General features: G+C 44.1%; 1 protein-coding gene across 1 annotated transcript; it reads left to right on the forward strand.

Moving 5' to 3' along the window:
* The first annotated feature begins 296 nt into the window (after nt 1-296).
* CHRNA1 (cholinergic receptor nicotinic alpha 1 subunit) lies at nt 297-17294 on the forward strand. The gene is made up of 9 exons (XM_032292901.1): nt 297-446; nt 5106-5251; nt 5363-5407; nt 7191-7300; nt 10147-10342; nt 10887-11124; nt 14745-14968; nt 16076-16315; nt 16640-17294. Exons 1-9 carry the CDS (start codon nt 404-406, stop codon nt 16769-16771), a joined length of 1374 nt encoding a protein of 457 aa, XP_032148792.1. The 5' UTR covers nt 297-403; the 3' UTR covers nt 16772-17294.
* The last annotated feature ends 3915 nt before the right edge of the window (nt 17295-21209 follow it).

Here is a 21209-nt window from a genome sequence, read left to right on the forward strand (position 1 = left end):
AATGACCCTAATCAAATCAACCCACAGAGATGAGGTTCTGCTTTACACAAAAGGGAGGGGTTGGCTCACCCTTCAAAATAATTCCTTCCTTTCTATACCTTTGTTCCGTTAAGATCTGACTCCTGGTACATTTAAAATATAATGCAGTTCATACTCAGCTTGTCGAGGGGAGGCAATTGTGTAAAGCCAGGCACATCTGTAATGGCGTACGGTCCCAGCAACTCCCCGGGCTCCAGGGCTGAGGGCAGCCCAGCTGTCACTCCTGCAAACAGGTGGTGTAAAACAATAGCTCCACTGAGCCGACTCGCCTTCCAAACCCTCCGGCAGCCAAGCACCCAGCCAGAGTGCCAGTGAGCAGCACGGACCGCCACTCTGCCCTGGTCCGCGCCAGCTCTGGTACCCTATGGAGCCCCGGCCTCTCTTTCTGCTCTTTAGCCTTTGCTCAGGTAAGTGCTGGGGTCAGGGGTGGGGACAGGGCTCTCTTCGAGGCTAAAGTCCTGGAGGCCCCATAATCAAAGTCTTGCTTCTTTGATGAGACCACAGAATGGCAGAGCCTCCCCAACCAGAGGCTGCTCTGTCAGTTTCTTCCTGATGTCGCTTGATTGAGTTTCTGGATAAAGACTTTTAGTTTGTGTTTCCTAATTAAAATAGGAACTGCCTGGCCAAAGACTACAAAGTAGACATCATGCCTGGCAGCCGACTCACCCCTCTGAAAGCTCTGCACAACTTACAGGACCTGGACCCCTTGTAGACCATGGTAGTGTCCTGGGGTTCATATTTAAACAACCATAGAGACTTAGAATGGTGCCTTATTATCACCAACAATGGAGTTAACAAGCCCCTTTACTGCTCCAGGAGAATTCTAGTAATAAAGAGGACTGATTGACAGCTACATGTGCTGGAGATAGAAACCAGTTAATAATTGTAACTAAACTCTCTCCATAGAGACAGGAATGTTTTATAATTTTTTTTATTTCTGGAGTAAAAAAAAATTCCATATGAATGCATTCCTATCTACTTTTTTTTTTAAAGGATGTTACTATATGTAGGTTTGGGTTTGAATTGAAACTATAAACCTTGCACAGCGTTTGACCTGCATGCTACTCTGGAATGTGTCCTAACACAGCAGCTGAAACACCATCCTGAATCCCAGACTTCCGCTAGAGGGAAACGGGACATGTTTGGTGATTGCTTCACATAAAAGTTTGCTGGTGATATCATCCCAACTGAGAAACAAGGTGGCTGACATCCTGTGATTTTTCATTTCTAATATTGCTCTGAAAAACACAAGCCTTCTGGGCAAGAGGCAAAAAGCTTTATTATTAATTTTTTTCAACAGCAGAGTTGAGTGAAAAAGCCTAAACTCAGATAAATTATATCTTGTGGGATTTGGACTTTATCCAACCAAAGCTGGCCTGGTGTGTGTGTGTGTGTGTGTGTGTGTGTGTGTGTGTGTGTGTGCGCGCACGTGCACACACACAAAACCACACTCACTGAAAAGTTCTTAAATGGTACACTTTAATGTAAAAATCCTTAAGAGATCTCTTAGGATTTTGGTTATCGCTAACCAAAAATGCATGATTAGCTATTAAAGAAATATGTGATATATATTTAGGTCAAATCTAGAGTTTTCTGGTATCAATTCCCTTGTGTGATTTATAGAAATTTAGAGCTAGATCATGCAGTCGAACATCCTCAATTTTTTATTACGAGAAAACTAAAGCTGACCTGCCCAAGGTCAATTAATTTATACATTTTGGAACATGGTCAATGTGAGATGCGATTTATTACATGGACAGTCAGAAAACACAGCCTGAATTAGCCAAAGGTAGCAAGAGCTACAGGATCAGGTTAGGATAATAATGGTCCATGGGACTAGTAACAGTTCAAAGTTTCTTTTGCCCAGCCCAGGAGGCTATTTCCTGCATAAAAATGCAGATTGAACCAGTGTGGTACAAAAGGAGCACTTTGAAATTGTGGTTGAGTTTCCCTTCTTAGAATCAGTCCTTTGTGGGCAAAATGGTCATTTATATCAGGGACCCTTTTCCTGTGTTAGCTTAACACAGCATGATCTCTGTTCTATTTATACAGCACCTTTCATTTCAACTTTCTCTTCGCCTCTGGAATCCCAAGTACTTCATTGCCATCTTTCTTGTGGCTTATCACTTTCCAACTTGTTCACAGTTATTTACATAAATGACAAACGTCAGTCTCCATGAGCGTAGAAAGTGAATATCTCCAAGTTCCCAAAACAATGTTTTGCTCACAGTAAATGCTCAACAAATATTTCATGAATGAATTAATGTTACCATCATCTGAATAAAGATTCTAAATATAGTTTTGCTCAAAACAGAGATTTGACATTATTTAATTTTTTATCTGCATGTTTGTTATGCCCTATCTTTTTATAAAAGGATTTACTGTAATTCATTGAATCCACGAAGAACTACCCCAACTCTCCAGGCCATATTGGAGTTGCGAAGGGAATCATAGAGTTCTGGACTTTGAGTCCTGTGAGTTTTCTAACACTCTACGCTGCTTTGGGGGGGAAGAAAGAAAAGGAAACCAATGAAACCATCTAAGAAATGAAGCCCTCCTTGGGAATTCCGTAGAAATTCCTTACGGAAGGAACGGTCACCCCGTTATTGTCTAGGGTGGGAGAGGAGGAGGTGACTGTCCCTGGAATGCTCATTATGCCTGCTTCTCTCAACTTCCCCTTCCTCATAGTGGGCCGTAGGGTTGGTCTGCATAGTTCTCCTGCTACATAATGCTGACCATCTGCTTATCATCTGCTTTCTAATATGTTCTTCCTGTCAAATTGGAATGAACGGTCATTTAAAAATAAACAACCCAGGGCAAGCCCAAAGCAACAGCTTCAAATTCAGTGGCCAAGGCGCTCAGTAATCCATTCCAGTCTGCAACCCCACCATGATCGATGAGGCCCGGGATAGAAAATGCATGAAGGACAGGATTATCAAGTCCCAGGGGCTCAATGGGGTGGTGGCAAAAACTGGATCTTCAAACAACATATTACTTCAAGAGTCCTCAAATGCAAAAGGTGGTTTTGGGGAAATATCGTGTGAAATATCTGCATGGTTGGGCACCTTGGGTGCCCTTGGAACATTCTGGGTTCGGAAAACTTGTGAAACTAGTCAGGTGAGGTGGTTCTTACCTGTAATCCCAGCACTTTGGGAGGACAAGGCGGGCGGATGGCTTGAGCTCAGGAGTTTGAGACCAGCCTGGACAACATGGCAAAACCCTGTCCCTACAAAAAATACAAAAATTAGCTGGGTGTGGTGGTGCACGCCCAGGTAATTTTTGTATTTTTTATAGAGATGGGGTCCCAGCTGCTTGGTTGGGGGAGGCTGAGATGGGAGGATTGCTTGAGCCTGGGAGGTCGAGGCTGCAGTGAGCTGTGATTGTGCCACTGCATTGCAGCCTCAGCAATAGCCTGTAGAAAGGGGAGATCTGGTTACATGAATGAAGGCAAATGGATCGTGTGTCTACTTCCTCTCCCAGCTCTGGACATGCGGTCTCCAACCCATGGAAGGCTTGAATTACAAAGATCCTTCATAAGACACTTGGGATTTGGAACACATTTTCTCATAGGAATAGTGGCACATGCCGTTGTGAGTTTCCAGGACAGCTCACAACACACTGTTAGTATCAAGAGTTAGTGCAGGACCGCAGCACAGAATGACAGGATTCTAATCCGAGCTTTGCGCTTGCTGGTCACAGGACCTTGGACAAGTTGTCCAGCCTCTCTGAATCTCAGGTGAGAATGTCTGCCTGCCTGCCTTGTCTGCAGCTGATAAAGATTGCAAAGAGCTGTAAACAGAAACAGGGGCTGTGGGCCCTGAGAGTATTAGGTATTGCTCTCTATCCTGAAGGAAAATATAGTCAAGGTTCCTTGGAATCACTCATTTTCCAACTAGGAACCCCAAACCCAGATCAACAAAGCACAGTTTTCACTCTATTTTAACAACTTAACTGGGGCGTGTATCTGCCGGCAGTGGCATTTTTAAAAATCGTAGTAAAATACGCATTTCATAAAATTTACCATTTTAACCACTTTATACAATTCAATGGCATTAAGTCCATTCATAATGCTATATAAACATTACCATTATCTATTTCCAGAAAATGTTTTCATCATCCCAAAGGGAAACTTAAGGCACATTAATGATTCCCACCCCCTCTCTCTCTCCCCCAAGTTCCTGGTAACTCCAAGTCTGCTTTCTCTCAGCATGGATTTACCTATTCTGGATACTTCACGTAGATGAAATCATAGAATACTTGCCCCATTGTGCCTGACTTCTTTCACTTAGCAAAACGTTTCCAAGCGCCATCCATGTTGTAGCATGTGTCAGTACATAATTCCTTTTCATGTCTGCATAATAGTTCATTGTATGGATATACCATAGTTTATCCATCCATTTACCTGTTGATGGACACTCCAACTGTTTCTACCCTTTGGCTATTGTAAATAGTGCTGCTCTTCTTTCGAGTGTGGACCTAGGAGTGGGATTGTGGGATTGTGCGGCCACTGTGTTGAACTTGCTGAGGAACTGCCATTTTACATTCCAACCAGCAACATATGAGGTTCCAGTTTCTCTGCAACCTCCCCAACCCTTGTTATTTTCCACTTGTTAATTATGACCACTCTAGTGGGTTTGAACCAGCATCAATTTTGGCTGTTCATGGCATCATGAGATCTGACATAGCCAGTGCAAGATTTCATTACACATGACCAGACTCTGAAACACAGAGATTAGCATGTGTGTGCGTGTGTGTGTGTGTGTGCGTGCACGCACACACATGTGTGCCTGGCAAACTTGATTCAGCCAGGCTGTATTAAAGAATGTCACCTGTCCAAAATACAATTGTGGTGATTATCTGGCACACCCTACGGTCACCTGGTAAGGGACCATAACAGCAACTGTACTTGGAAAAAAACTTAAGGCAATAACAGCTGCATTTGGGAGCCTTTCAACAAGGAGGCCTGTGTGCCTTCCATTAGCTGCTTATGTCTCAGTTCCTCATGTTTGTGTGTTTAGAGGGTGGGGAGTGGAATCTGACAGTGTGGGTGTCATCTGCTGTCTCAGCTGGCCTCGTCCTGGGCTCCGAACATGAGACCCGTCTGGTGGCAAAGCTATTTCAAGACTACAGCAGTGTGGTGCGGCCAGTGGAAGACCACCGCCAGGCCGTGGAGGTCACCGTGGGCCTGCAGCTGATACAGCTCATCAACGTGGTGAGACAAGAGTGCTCCGGGCTGCCCACACACCCGCACCTCTCACCCCAGGGTTTTCTTCCCTGGTTCCCCTCTCTCCCCCATAAAGATGATGCCTTATTTTTTTTCCAGGATGAAGTAAATCAGATCGTGACAACCAATGTGCGTCTGAAACAGGTAACTCAGCCAGATAATTGCATGTATGTCACGTCATTTTTATTCCCCCTGTAATTAAACCTGGGCCCAGAGGAACTCAATTTGGGTAACAGGGATATGTACCAAAATGTTGAAATAGAGATTTTCGAGATGGTGAAAGTATGGTTCCTGTTTGATTTTGGGTTTTTTGTTTGTTTGTTTTAAACTTTAGGGCTTCTTCTGTGTGTATTAGTTTTCTAGGGCTGCCATAACCGGGTGTCTTAAACAACAGAAATTTATTATCTCATAGTTCTGGAAGATAGAAGTCTAGGTATTGGCAAGGTTGGTTCCTTCTGAGGGCTGTGAGGAAGAATCTGTCCTAGGCCTCTCTCCTCATCTTGTAGATGACTGTCTTCATGTTCAGATGGTGTTCTTGTGTATGTGATATATATGTATATTTAAATATATATGTGTCTTTAAATTTCCCCTTTCTATAAGGACACCGGTCATATTAAATGAGAGTCTATTTTAATGACTTAATTTTAACATAGTTACCTCTGTAAAGAACCTATCTCCAAATTCTGAAACGCTGGGAGTTAGGGCTTCAGCATGAGTTTTAGAGGGACACAGCTGAGCCCGCAGCATGGCGCTGCAGTGGGCACACACAGGTGGAGTTCCCCTTTCCCAACATGCTTAGGACCAGAAGTGTTTCAAATTTTGGATTTTTTATTTTGAAATATTTGCATATGCTTACCAGTTGAACATCCCAAATCTGAAAATCTGAAATTCAAAATTCTCCAGTGAGCATTTTCTTTGAGCGCCATGTTGGTGCTCAAAAAGTTTTGGATTTTGGAGCATTTCAGATTTCAGATTTGGGATGCTCAATATGTATTACTTTTTTTTTCTTTCCTTTTTTCTATTTTCTGAGATGGAGTCTTGCTCTGTCACCCAGGCTGGAGTGCAGTGGTGTGATCTCAGCTCACTGCAACCTCCGCTTCCTGGGTTCAAGATATTCTCCTGCCTCAGCCTCCCAAATAGCTTGGATTACAGGGGCCCGCCACCACTCCTGGCTTATTTATTTATTTATTTATTTTTAGACGGAGCCTCACTCTGTTGCCAGGCTGGAGTGCAGTGGCATGATCTTGGCTCACTGCAACCTCCGCCTCCCGGGTTCAAGTAATTCTCCTGCCTCAGCCTCTCGAGTAGCTGGGATTACAGGTGCACACCACCATGCCCAGCTAATTTTTGTATTTTTAGTAGAGACGGGGTTTCACCATGTTGGCCAGGCTGGTTTCAAACTCCTGACCTCAGGTGATCCGCCCACCTCGGTCTCCTAAAGTGCTGGGTTACAGGCGTGAGCCATCTCGTCCAGCCATTACTTTCATAATGTAGAAAAATATATGATACTTTTTAAAAATGATGTTGCCTGCTTGAGGAAAATGTTCATACTAGGGTCTTTCTCCTTTCCTGGGGGTGGACAGGGTGACATGGTAGATCTGCCTCCTCCCCGCTGCATGACTTGGAGGATTCCTTTGTTTTCTCATTTGTAGAATGAGGTCAGTGACCACTCTCACCTCATGGGATTGTGTGAGGACTAAATGAGTTAACAAAGGTGAGATGCTGGAAACAGTGCAGGCGCGTCGTCAGTGCTATGTTTTTGCTGTCCTTGTTTACTAAAGTGAAAGCTGAATTTCGAGTCAAACTTTTCTTATGGAAGCACAATTTCTGTCAATACTGAATTTCCATGCACATCAGGGTCCTTGATAACTTTAGATGTTAAAAACTGTTTTTGGCTTTTTAACTAGCAGCATGTCTTTGTTTCTAGCAATGGGTGGACTACAACCTAAAATGGAATCCAGATGACTATGGTGGTGTGAAAAAAATTCACATTCCTTCAGAAAAGATCTGGCGCCCAGACCTTGTTCTCTATAACAAGTAAGCACTGCACAGGTGGCAGAGGGCGCTCGTGGAGCAGGTGGAGAAAGCGCCCTAATGGAAGGGCTGTGCCCTCGGAAGCTTCTCACTACTGCTGATGTTGAATCACCCAGGATGGTGGCTCACACCTACCTGTAAACTCAGCACTTTGGGAGCACCAAGGTGGGAGGATTGCTTGAGGCCAGGAGTTTGAGATCAGCCGGGGCAGCATAGCAAGATGCCATCTCTACAAAATTAAAAAAAAGAAATCACTCTAAACCAAGAACCAAGCTGACGGGCTAGGGGTGCCATATGGTGTCTCATGTCTTAAAGAGAAAGGATTTCTGCAGCCAAATTGAATCCAGGCTGAGGGTGGGCGACATTTAATCCCTGAGAGCCCCTGCAGCGCACCTGGCAACTTTCCAAGGCCCCCGAACCTCCTATTGTTAAGTTCCTTGGAATCCAGTGTCCTCCCTACCAAATATTTGAGCCTCCTGGAGTTGTTACTCGTTACATCCTGAACACCTTCCCGACACCCACTGCTGCTGTTGGCCTGGGATGCCTTCTCTGCCCGTCCACTGGGGCCCACGACAGCCTGCATGTTGTGAAATTATGATTCAAGACACTCCAGTCTAATGACGCATTCATTAGCATACACCCTTCATTTAACAGGAAATGCTCGTTTCAAAAAGCATCCTTCCCAGGCAGGAGCATGCAACACCGGCCCCGAGGATTTGTGGTCTGACACTATACAACATGTGTAGGGAGTTCACAAGCTGTGTGTCCTAGCCGGCTTAGGGAAGGCGACAGGGCTTGTGGATGAAAATGCTACCCTTTAAGGCAGGCCCTTCCCAACTTTGGTTTTTTGCCACGTTGTCCAATTATGGTTGGGGTTCAAGCTTGAGCCAAATTGTCTGATCATTTGTGTAAACTTTTTGGACAAATGGGCTGATAGAGCAGAGTATCTTTAAGTTTCTCTTGCAGTAGGAATCTGAGAGGAGCAATTAAAATCCTTTGGTTCTTTTGCCAAACTCACTCAGGAACACCCTGGTGGGGAGAGAGCCCTGTTTTACCTGCTTATTAGAAAAGACTAAGACAAACCTATGACTCTCTGTCCTTTGGGGCTGTTTTTGCGGGATCCAACGCCACAGTTTTCCAGGTAAAGAGCCCACTTCAGTCCCAAGGAAAAATCAATGGGAATAAAATCTCTTGATTTACGACATGAGGAACCAACATATGCCATGATGCCCCTGAAATCCCACTGAGGCAGACCCCTCCCACCCATTCAACACCTATTCTAACACCCTGCCCTCTGCTAAATCCCCTGAACACAGGCTGTTGTTTAGGCAAAGAGGAAGTTACCTACTGAATAAGGCCTGCAGAAGTGGCTTATTTTGTTTTTTCAGAACCTCCCATGGTGTCTTTTTAAAAATAATAAATCATTGTCAACATTTGAAAATCAAGAAATATAACGTTAAAATCTGATTTTTAGCTTCTCCAGGAAAATCCAACATTTAAACTTCCAGATTTTTTTTTTTGAAACAAGGTCTCTGCCCCATTGCTCATGCTGGAGTATTGTGGTGTGATCATAGCTCATTGCAACCTTGAACTCCTGGGCTCGAGCAATCCTCTGCCTCGGCCTCCCAGGTAGCTGGTACTACAGGTACAGACCACCATGCCTTACTAATTTTTAAAAAATTTTTAGTAGAGATGAGGTTTCACCGTTGCCCAGGCTGGTCTTGAACTCACGGACTCAAGTGATCCTCCTGCCTCAGTCTCCCAAAGTGGTGGGTTACAGGCATGTGCCACTATACCTGGCAGCATCTGGCAATTTTTGATTTTAAAAAATCTAGGTTTCCAGCTTCTAAGGAAGAATCCAAATATCTGGCAAGATTGGGCCTTCATTCCCACATGGGCACCTCAGGGGACACTGCAAGGTGGCATCCTCCTGACAGGAGAGGGGGTGCTGTGTTCAGCAGTGTCACTCTGCACTCGTTCCTCACCTGCCTGGCCTTGACAGTATCTGAGTTTGTGACTCCACCCCAGTGAGTTCTAAATAGTCCTTTAAAAAGTAGTAAGCCAGTCAGGCGTGGTGGCTCATGCCTGTAATCCTAGCACTTTGGGAGGCTGAGGTGGGTGGATCACTTAAGGTCAGGAGTTCAAGACTAGCCTGGCCAACATAGTGAAACCCAGTCTCTAAAAATACAAAACAATTTGCTGGGTGTGGTGGTGGGTTCCTGTAATTCTAGCTACCTGGGAGGCTGTAAAAGAATTGCTTGAGCCCAGGAGGCAGAGGTTGCTGTGAGCCAAGATTGTGCCACTGCACTCCAGCCTGGGCAACAAAGTGAGACTCTGTCTGAAAAAAAAAAAAAAAGAAAAAAGTAATAGGCCCTTCCCTAACCTGCTTGTCACAGTAATGAGCTGCTGGAGGTGCTTTTTTGTAAAATTCCTGTGTGTGTGTGTGTTTTTTTTTTTCCCAAAGAACTCTCAGAGTACGTTGGGGAGGCGATAGATAGATATTAACATTACAAATACTCCTGACGGCTGGAAAAATAATCTGGGATGCAGTGGACCCATGTTACCTGTTATTTCTTTAAAACTGTGGGTTCCCATATTCTTTCCCAGATCTTCAAATTCAGGGATTACTTAGAGGGTGTGCAGGGCTCTGTAGTTTTAACAAGCACCCTGGTGATTCTTATTATCAAATCTGGAAAACATTGCAATAGATAAAAAGTGACACTGCCCGAAAGAGAGCTTCTATAATTAGCACCTGAATAATTAACAGCTGTCTCCTGTTCACATCCCCAAGCAGAATGGAAGGCTCATCTGTCACTTAGAGCAATTTTTCTCTTTTATCCCAATTGTAGTGCAGATGGTGACTTTGCTATTGTCAAGTTCACCAAAGTGCTCCTGGACTACACTGGCCACATCACATGGACACCTCCAGCCATCTTTAAAAGCTACTGTGAGATCATTGTCACCCACTTTCCCTTTGATGAACAGAACTGCAGCATGAAGCTGGGCACCTGGACCTATGACGGCTCTGTTGTGGCCATCAACCCGGTAGGTAGTGGCCACATATGATAAGGGTGGCTTCAGGAAAAGTGTGATTCGGGCCTCCAACTTTCCCCTGGATAATCATAGGCTCCCAGGACCAGTGAGAACTTGGGGTGTTACACAAGGTAGAACACCCCAAGTTCTCACTGGTCCTGACAGCCTATGATTATCCAGGGGCTTTCCGTACCCGTTAGTTGGTTCGAGTTATTTAGGAAGGGAGAACTAAATGGGAGTTTAAATTAATTTCCTACACCCAGGCTCAGTCTCAAGAATTTTGATGGAATGGGTCTGGGGTGGTGGTAGGGCATCAATATGCTTTAAAGCTCCCAGGGGACTTGAGTGTGTAGATAAAATGGAGAATGCCACTAGTCCAAACCCCTTTATGTCATAGGAAAGAAATCTAAGACCCCAAAGCAGTAGTGCCTCAGAGTCCCTCCTGGGTGTGTGACCCACAGAGCTGGAATCTGTGGCCTTGCCACTGCTGGTTACAAAACGCTGCCCCCATCTGGGTGACATGCCTGGGATTTCCAAACTCCATTTTCTTTCTCAGGAAAGTGACCAGCCAGACCTCAGCAACTTCATGGAGAGCGGGGAGTGGGTGATCAAGGAGTCCCGGGGCTGGAAGCACTGGGTGTTCTACTCCTGCTGCCCTGACACCCCCTACCTGGACATCACCTACCACTTCGTCATGCAGCGCCTGCCCCTTTACTTCATTGTCAACGTCATCATCCCCTGCCTGCTGTTCTCCTTCTTAACTGGCCTGGTGTTCTACCTGCCCACAGACTCAGGTGGGTGCGGTTGCCATGACTGCTGCTGCTGACGCTGATAGGTCTCGTGCTGCTATTTTGGGGAAAGCCAGAAATAATCATGTGCTAACAAACAGGCGGATCGACCCAAATCATCATCACTGGGAGAGTGCATTTGCTGAGTGGGCGTGCGCAGTGGTGAGAGGCACTGTGAGTGGAGCTCACAGCTGGGGCAGACGTCCAGAGCGGCAGAGAGTCAAGTTGAACATGACCCTGAAGATGCACATTGTAGCTCAGGCTGGTTCAAGTGCATGAAGCACCAATACCTATTTGCTGAATACCAACTGTGCCCAGAAATGTGCTGGGTAAGGTGTGTGACTCCAGACATTTCTCATGCCACTTTTTCTACGAAGTCACTTTCTATATGCTGAATAATCCTGGTCTTACTCCTTTACCCACTGCTCACCACCTGATTTTGCATATCTCTTTTCCAGATGGTGGTATCTTTACACACACGGCCCTACTTCCCAAGTGCCCATTCTTCCTCACATATCAGCCCGGAGGACTGACTTACCTCCTACTGAGCAATCACATCTGTGACATAATTTTATTAAATGACACCAATCTACCAAAAAGGAGGAAGGTGCACCCGTATGCCTGCCACCAAGCCACTATTTAGAAACAATTGACGGCAAACAAGTTCAAAAAAAAAAGAAAGATGATACAGATAGACCTCAAGCTTATGACAGGTAGCAACCTTTATCAAAATGACTTTAAAAAAAAAAAAAACCACAAAAGTTTAAATCCAACTTGCCAATGAGGAAAAAAGATTATTTATTTACTCATTCAATGAATATTTGTTGAACAAATATTATATGGCAGACAGACGTAGAGAATAAGACAGAAAGTGCCTCACCCCACAGAACACATGTTCCAGTGATTGCAATCGGCTTTTTGTTTTTGTTTGGAGACTGGGTCTCACTCTGTCACCCAGGCTGGAGTACAGTGACATGATCATGGCTCACTGCAGCCTCAACCTCCCACGCTCAAGTGATCCTCTCACCTCAGCCTCCTGAGTAGCTGAGACTACAGGCTGTCACCACACTTGGCTAGTTTTTGTATCTTTTGTAGAAACGAGGTTGCACCATGTTGCCCGGCCAGTCACAAACTCCTGGGCTCAATCTCCCCACCTCGGCCTCCCAAAGTGCTGGGATTACAGGTGTGAACCACCGTGCCTGTTGTGCATTCGTTTTTAAACAGATTATTACAAACACAATTTTTTTTAACTTTCCAATCAAATGATACTTTTTTACATTAAAAAAAATAAATAAATAGAGATGGAGTCTTGCTATGTTGCCCAGGCTAGTCTTGAACTCCTGGCCTCAAGTGATTCCCCTGCCTTGGCCTCCCAAGGTGTTAGGATTACAGGCATAAGCCACTGCACCCAGGCCCTCAGATGAAACTTTTTAAAGTAAAAACACTGTCAGGGCATTATGGGAATGAACCAGAGTCTCTGGTTAAATTATTTTATATATTAAATGATAAGTGCTTGAAAAGCATGTAGGGGCTGGGCGCAGTGGCTCACACCTGTAATCCCAGCATTTTGGGAGGCCAAGGCAGGTGGATCACTTGAGGTTAGGAGTTTGAGACCAGCCTGGCCCGTCTCTACTAAAAATACAAAAAATAGCTGCACATGGTGGCACATGCCTGTAGTCCCAGCTACTTGGGAGGCTGAGGCAGGAGAATCACTTGAACCTGGGAGGCAGAGGTTGCAGTGAGCTGAGATTGTGCCACTGCACTCCAGCCTGGGCAACAGATAATAAGAGAAGGCTTCCAGGCAGAATTACAAGACTCTGTCTCAAAACAAAACAAAACAAACAAACAAAAACACTATGCATGATAAATACTGGTTATTATTATTAATCAAGAAATTTTATATAACTGGATGAATATTTTGTATTTGTAATTGTCTTCTTTTTCACTTTGAAAGATTTTCCTACCCACCAGGTAGATTTGACAATTTCTTGTTTGTATCTACTCTGCATCCTATACATATATACATATTCTATACATATTCTAGTATCTGGAAGCAGCCAGTAGGGAAAGCTTCATACTTGAAAGCAGGGTAACACAAGGGTTACCAGGAGCACCACACAGCAAGGCCAGCCAGGGAAAGTCCCCCCTAGAGCCTCTCTGCTGCATCTAAGGTGGTCAAGCATCACAAAAATGCCTCAGTGCCATTCGGCCTCTGACCTTCCTGCTGCCAAGTTTGCCCAGCCAAAACCCTCCTGAGATCAAAGGGTCTACAGAAAAGATGTAGGGGCTGGGGAAACCCCTGCTGCCTTAGAATGCAAAACAGAAGAAGTAAGTGAGAAGACAAACTTCCTCTTCTATGAAAATGAGACGGTGAGTGGTGCAAAACCACCTATCAGAAGATCTCTCAGGATGCCAAGGAGTTCTCCTTGGCCTTTCAGATTTTGTCATTTTCTTGGGTTTTGGTCTTACAGCTTCCTCCTTTAATAACAGAAAGTTATGTGTACTTCCAGGATGCCCATTCATCTGCTGGGTGATAAGTAGATGAATTCTGCTTTATAAGGCTTAATGCATTCTGCGCAAAAGAAAAAACTGCCACACCGAGTCTAGCTTGTCCACCCAGAGCCCTTCTCAGTTCCCTGGGTTCCACCAATAAATAGAAATCTGGAGCATGAGATGAATCTTGTTCTATTTCCTGCTTGGCAGGCTCTAATGAAAGTGCTTCCACTGGCTGCTGTCAGAAAAATTAAGGCATGGAGGTTACCTAGGAAATTCTGCAGAAAAAAAATGCATTGAGATTTCCCAGAATAATGCTCTGAGAACATGCCGGTCACACTCCTCTTACCCTTGGGTTTCAGTGGTGAATGTGTTTGCTTGGGCTGCCACACCAAACACCACAGACTGGGAGGCTTAAACAACAGAAATGTATTTTCTCTCAGTTCTGGAGACTGGAATTCTTTTTTTTTTCCTTTCTTTCTTTTTTTTTTTGAGATGGAGTCTTGCACTGTGGCCTGGGCTGGAGTGCTGTGGTGCGATCTCTGCTCACTGCAACCTCCACTTCCCAGTTTGAAGTGATTCTCCTGCCTCAGCCTCCCAAGTAGCTGGGATTACAGGTGCCTGCCACCACGCCTGGCTAATTTTTTTTTTTTTTAAATTTTTAGTAAAGACAAGGTTTCACTATGTTGGCCAGGCTGATCTCAAACTCTTGACCTCATTATCTGCCTGCCTCGGCCTCCCAAAGTCCTGGGATTACAGGTGTGAGCCACTGTGCTCGGCCTGGAGACTGGAATTCTAAAATCAAGGTGCCAGCAGGGTTGGTTTCTTGTGAGACCTCTCCCCTTGGTTTATAATGGCCATTTTCTTCCTGTGTCCCATAGCCTTCCCTTAGTGCATCTGCATCCTAACTCTTCTTCTTATAAGGACACCGGTCATACTGGATTAGCCCCCTGCCCCATATGACCTTATTTTCACTTAATTACCTCTTTAAAGTCCCTGTCTTTAAATACAGTCACATTCTGAGGTCCCGGAGCTCAGGACTTCCACATGTAAATGGCGAGGTGGGGGGAACACTGCAGCCCATCCCAGATAGGTGGTTGTGGGATTTTTTTTTTTTTTTTTGGTCTTTCCAGGGGAGAAGATGACCCTGAGTATCTCTGTCTTACTGTCTTTGACTGTGTTCCTTCTGGTCATTGTGGAGCTGATCCCCTCCACGTCCAGTGCCGTGCCCTTGATTGGAAAATACATGCTGTTCACCATGGTGTTCGTCATCGCGTCCATCATCATCACCGTCATCGTCATCAACACACACCACCGCTCACCCAGCACCCATGTCATGCCCAACTGGGTGCGGAAGGTGAGTGGCCGCGGCCCCTGCAGACCCCACACGGGGGGCACAGCTACTGGCCTCCCCTTCCAGGAACCAGTGGGTTTCTAGCTAACCCCTGGGGCTGTTTAGGAACTGAGTTCTTTTTGGGCTTTGGGGAATTTTTGGAAGAAACTTTCTTTGGCCTCTTTTTAGGAATAAACAATTCCTGCAGCCTTCCCAGAGAGAAAAGAAAAATAGAATTAACAAAGCTCATTCCAAATTCAAGTTTAAAGAATCTCTTTGATTAGAAAAGATCAACAAATGCTGCCTTTTATTGAAATGCCATGACATTCCCGAGATTTCTTTTGTACATCTTCCAATTTGTGAACAGAGTGGCTTACTTTTTGCTGGTGAAATCATCTGCTGAGAGTAGAATTAGGGCGACAGAGGTGGGGGTTCCTGATGAGAGAGGTCAAAAAGTGAGTTTTACTGATGGACTTGGTCTCAAATATTTATGTTACGAATTTAAAAATTTAACATTTCAAATGTCTTTTTTTGATAAAACTTTACAGAGACACTGAAGTCCAGGATCTTTTGTGTAGAGTGTAAAATATTTGTCGGGAATTGACAGAAGAAGCTACTGCTCACAATGTACTCTTTTAAGAGGAGAATAAGAGTCCCCGTTTCCATAAAGGCTATTAGATGACGCCTGGCAATACTTGTACTGCAGTTTCTTCAGGAACAGGAAACAGAAGAAAACAGTCTATCTATTTTGTGGGATATATCTGAAGTGGAGGGGCCCTTTCTGTTAAAGTTGATCCCGGTGACACATTGCTAGGGCATTTTCCATACCTGCCGGGGATGCTGAAGCTTTTAAGCGCATTGGTGGCCTGAGGTCAATGACTGCACATGGGCTCCCTCCAGTGGCGAACTTCTCACATTACAGAATCATCGCTGTTAACCATAGTAATTTCACAGGACCCGGATACAGAGGGATCTTTGAAAAAAATCTAGTATAGTTCTTTTGTTTTAAGGGCAAAGAGGCTGAAAAAAACTGAATGATTTGCCCCAAATCGAATTGATAATTCAAAGATAGAATTTTATGCTTGCTTCACGGACAATAATTCTCACGCATGGATTTCTTTTTTATGTTAGGTTTTCATCGACACTATCCCAAATATCATGTTTTTCTCCACAATGAAAAGACCATCCAGGGAAAAGCAAGACAAAAAGATTTTTACAGAAGACATTGATATCTCTGACATTTCCGGGAAGCCCGGGCCTCCACCCATGGGCTTCCACTCTCCCCTGATCAAACACCCCGAGGTGAAAAGTGCCATTGAGGGCATCAAGTACATCGCAGAGACCATGAAGGCAGACCAGGAGTCTAACAATGTAAGCTCTGTGGCTTGAAATCAATGACTCTGGGTTTAAATGTCCAAATGCATGAGCACAGGTGATGGGTTTGGCTTGACAAGTAGGTGGCATGCAACGGGCAGCTACTGACCTAAGATGGACTCTGGTGACCACCTCTAGACCACCTTAGTAAGGTATCACTTTGTAAATAATCTATTCAAAAAATAAAGATAATGCCAGCTAAGGGATGGGAGGACTTTGAGATCTACAAATTGAAGGGCCCTTAGATGGTGTAAAGCACGAATGTTGCGAATCCAAAAACCACCTTAGGGAGACTCTGTCTAACATTTTCCTCTCTCCCAGGCGGCGGAGGAGTGGAAGTACGTTGCAATGGTGATGGACCACATTCTCCTCGGAGTCTTCATGCTCATCTGCATCATTGGAACCCTGGCTGTGTTTGCAGGTCGACTCATTGAATTAAACCAGCAAGGATGAGCAGAAACTGAGTTGAGCTTAGCTCTGCCCCAGAATCTACCAGAGCAGAGAAGGGCAGGAGAGGAAGGTTTGTCTACTTGCTACACTCTCATTTATCAAACATGTAATATGCTGTGCTCATTATTAATGATAAGATTTATGTTTATGTAAGTTTATGGCTTTGAAGTGTTTTCACATTGCTTCTCCCTTTAGTCCTGCTGTCTCCCTGAAGAGTGAACCTTCTTTAGTAAATGAAACTGATCACTAAAAAAAGTGTACATTTCCAGTGTCTGGAAGAGTTTTGCTCAGGATAACTGAGGTTTTCTGTTGCATTGTCATTGCTGTTTTATTTATATGTTTACTTATTTTGTCTAACCGCTAGACTACTAAGGAGTTGCTGTTATTTTATAAATGAAGTGTATTCTTTGCTTAAGAGTCAGTTTGTACCTACTAGGAAAACTCCATCTACCAGTCCTAAAGAGATAAGTCATTTGATTTGGAGAGAGAAAAAGCCATAGAAATGAAATAAAATAAAATGAAAACTACATCAAAAATCTATGGAGTTTTTTGTGTTTTTTTTAGATGAAGTTTTACTCCTCTCACCCAGGCTAGAGTGCAGTGGCACGATCAGAGCTCACTGAAACCTCCACTTCTCAGGCTCAGATGATTCTCCTACCTCAGCCTCTCAAGGTAGCTGGGACTACAGGTGCACCTCACCACAACCAACTAACTTGTGTATTTTTTGCAGAGCCAGGTTTTTGCCATGTTGCCCAGGCTGCAAACTCCTGGACTCAGGTGATCTGCCCAGCTTGGCCTCCCAAAGTGCTGGGATTACAGATGTGAGCCACAGCCCTGGACAACAACAACAACAACAAAATCCTTGTTTTAAAGCAGATTTCTAGACCTGGGAAGTCAGGGAAGTTTTGCCTGTCTCATATAGCACCTGGGCTTGATTCTCAGGGTCCAGAGGGAAACAAGTCCCAACAGTAGGGCACAGGCACTATGGAAATTTTCTTGCCTGTATGGTTTTATTCCATCCTCATACCCTTCCTAAAATCCTGTCATGTCCCTATTTTACAAATGAGAAAACTGAATTTCAGGGAGGTTATGTTCTTTGCTTAAACTAGAAGAACTGAGATTTGAACCCAGACTTTGAGATTCCAAAGCAACTCCGAGCTGGACCAGTCCGTCGGTTCACTGGCTCTTCCGGCCACCCCTGGCTTCATCAACGCCATTCTGCAACTGCTCAGTGTTTCTGGAAACTTCAGTCTTAGCAAAAACTAACTTTCTGTCTTCCCAATTAAAATTCCTGCCTTTTTCCCCCCAGCCCTTATTCCAATCATATTTGAGGTTCAAGTCCTATAAATAAAACCAGAAATGTATGTATAAAACACATCATCACCATTGCAAAAATTCTGAAGTAAGTAGAAGAGAAACTGATTTCTTTTCACCTTGTAAACTTTAATTCACAATATAGTTTACCCAAGAACTAGAAACTGTGCAGCTATGGGCCAGGCATAGTTGATGGCCTCCAAATCACCATAACCCAACTGTATTTGTCAGGGTTCTCCAGAGACACAGAACTAATAAGATACGTGTGAGCATCACAGTTACTAGTTCTTGGGTAAACTATATTATGGATTAAAGTTTACAAGGTGAAAAGAAATAATAAATATATATCTGAAGCTGAGAAGCCTCATAACAGGTTGTCTGCAAGCTGGGATGCCAGTAGCATGGCTATGTCCAAATCTGAAGGCTTCAGAACCAGGAAAACCCATGGTGTAATTCTCAGTCCAAGGCTGAAGGTCCGAGAACCCAGAGGGAATATCAGTCTAAGTTCTGGAGTTCGAAAGCTGGAGAGCTGGAGATTGCACTCACTGCAACCCCCCACCTTCCTCAGCCACCCGAGTACCTGGGACCACAGGCAAGCACCACCATCGCTGGCTAATTTTTTGCATTTTTGGTAGAGATGGGGTTTCACCTTGTTGCCCAGGGTTACGGCTCATGGATCATCATATAATTGCACATCTGGCCATTCCCCTTCTATGCAAAGTGCATGCTCAGGTGCACTGCCTGAAGTTCTGCCCACTGAGAAGATTTTCCTTCACCAGTGTCCCTCAGGGCTGTAGTGCTATAGCTGTCCACCTTCAGATGGTGCCTGCATATTGTGCAGAACCATCTGTGAACCAGGACCTTTTCTTCTCTTCCTCTTCAGCTGATCATAGGGTACTTCCCATGAGGCAATGGGTGCAGGTGGGGAGAAGACAGGGTAGCAAGAGTAGAAACTATGGGCATTTGGGCCACTTCATGTAACTTACTTGTGTCTGCAGGGCCTGCTTAGGCCTGATCATGTATACTACTTCCATTTAATGATGGAACACTGCTGTGCACACTGACTTTATGGCTAGGTAGGTCAGATAACACCCAGTTCATGAGAGCCAAATCAGGTTGTGTGATAAATTGGTGGCCCATGGTCAAGCATTTAGTTATTCTACTAAGGCCAAGAACTATCTGTCAAAAGGAGAATACTTATCTGCAGATAATGGCAAGGCCTTGCTCCAGAATCTTAAGGGCCTCTGCTGTGATTCTCCTATACCCTCCCTATCTACCACTGACCCCTCAAGCACCGTCGGATCTGCTGGATTTTATGGCCCACGTGGCACAGCAGCTTGCACAGCAGGCCAGACCTGCTGCAGAGCCTTCTGCTGTTCTGGGTTCTACTCAAAACTAGCAGGTTTTTTAGTCACTCGGTAGATGAGCCTGAGTAACACACTCGAATGAGAAATATGTTGACTCCAAAATCCAAGCAGGCCCACTAGTCAGGAGTTCAAGACCAGCCTGGCCAACATAGTGAAACCCCGTCTCCACTAAAAATACAAAAATGAGCCAGGTGTGGTGACACATACCTGTAATCTCAGCTACTCAGGAGGCTGTGGCAGGAGAATCACTTGAATCTGGGAGATAGAGTTTGCAGTGAGCCGAGATGGAGCCCCTACACTCTAGCCTGAGACTCAGTCTCAAAAAAAAAAAAAAAGAAGGAATCGTGTCATTTGTGACAACGTGGATGAACCTGGGGGATATTATGCTTAGTAAAATAAGTCAGACAGAGAAAGAAAAGTCTACATGATCTCATTTATCTGTGGCATCTAAAAATGTAGACCTCACCGAAACAGAGAATAGAATAGTAGTTATCAGGGATTGGGAGGTGCAGGGGAAGTCAAAGGTGCTGGTCAGGGGGTATAAACTTTCAGTTACTAGAGAATATGTGCTGGGATCTAATGTACAGCACAGTAACCATTGTTAATCATACTGAATCGTATACTTAAAATTTGTGAAAAGAGATCTTAAACTTCCTCACACACACACACAAAGGGTGACTACGTGAGGAGATAGATATGTTAATTACCATGATTGTAATGTACCAAATCATCACATTGTATACCTTAACCATGTAGAATTTTCCTTTGTCAATCACACTTCAAGAGAGATGGAGGGCATGGGGAACAAAACAAAAAGGGCATTAGGACTGTATACACGGGGGAGCTGGCAGAGGGAGGCTGGCTGGCTGGGCAGGGAGAGGGCAGTGCTGTGAGCCTATGAGGGGTCCAGGGGCATGTCAGGGGTGTGTAAGAGAAGCTCGGGTTCACACTCAATAACCCCATTTGTCTGTGCAGTTTGGAGTCAGGACACGATGGGGGGCAGAGCCTACCTCCTATTTCTCTTTTCTATTGAGGAGAGAGAAAGCTCTCAAATCTGTAGCATTTGGGGAAATTATCATAATAGAATGATCTTTTTGAAGATTTTCATAATCCTTTTGTATAAAATTAGTAACAATTTATAATCCTGTTTTGCTGTCCCTGTTCTATTGATGGTCACATGATGCCTCTTAGAATAAAAAGGTACAGTAATCTAAGTAAAGCTGCATTATCAAAATTATACTGTATAAAATATTTGCATTTTTAGAAAATTATTAATCTTAATGGCTAGAATTGATTGTCATATTCATGCATTCATAGACTTATAACAATGTATTGAAATAATCATTAGTTTAGAATGATGGGACGATGACATTTTTCAGAATTTTCTATAAGATTATTCTCAACAAACATCTATAAATACGAAATGTGAAGAATCTAAGCCTTCATAACTTTGTAAACCTTGAGAATAGAAGATAAATGTTCTTATATCTAATTCAACTCTAGGACTAATGTTCTTTTAGCATTACTTTAAATGCAATACAGTTAGACTAGAGAAGCATCAACTGACTTGTATAAATTTTGAGCACACAGTAACTAGTTGTTTTCTTTAACATTGGAGTGTTACTGTCAATTTTATATATCTCATGAAAATAGCAAGACATCCTTCTATCCCTGAGCTAGGCCAAATAAAAACCCTTTCTTGTTTTACAGGCACAAACTAGGTGTGGATCTGGTGTGGTGATTGCTGAGGGTAGGGTCCT

This window comes from Sapajus apella, unplaced genomic scaffold (genome assembly GCF_009761245.1).
Source record: "Sapajus apella isolate SASKATOON/1434 unplaced genomic scaffold, GSC_monkey_1.0 scaffold28, whole genome shotgun sequence".
Taxonomy (NCBI): domain Eukaryota; kingdom Metazoa; phylum Chordata; class Mammalia; order Primates; family Cebidae; genus Sapajus; species Sapajus apella.

Excerpts from the sequence above, each read along its gene's own strand:
- CHRNA1 (XM_032292901.1), top strand. The coding sequence starts at position 404 with ATGGAGCCCCGGCCTCTCTTTCTGCTCTTTAGCCTTTGCTCAG. Across the intron at positions 14,969-16,075 it reads TGCCCAACTGGGTGCGGAAG|GTTTTCATCGACACTATCCC; the intron begins GTGAGTGGCCGC and ends TTTTTATGTTAG. Across the intron at positions 16,316-16,639 it reads CAGACCAGGAGTCTAACAAT|GCGGCGGAGGAGTGGAAGTA; the intron begins GTAAGCTCTGTG and ends CCTCTCTCCCAG.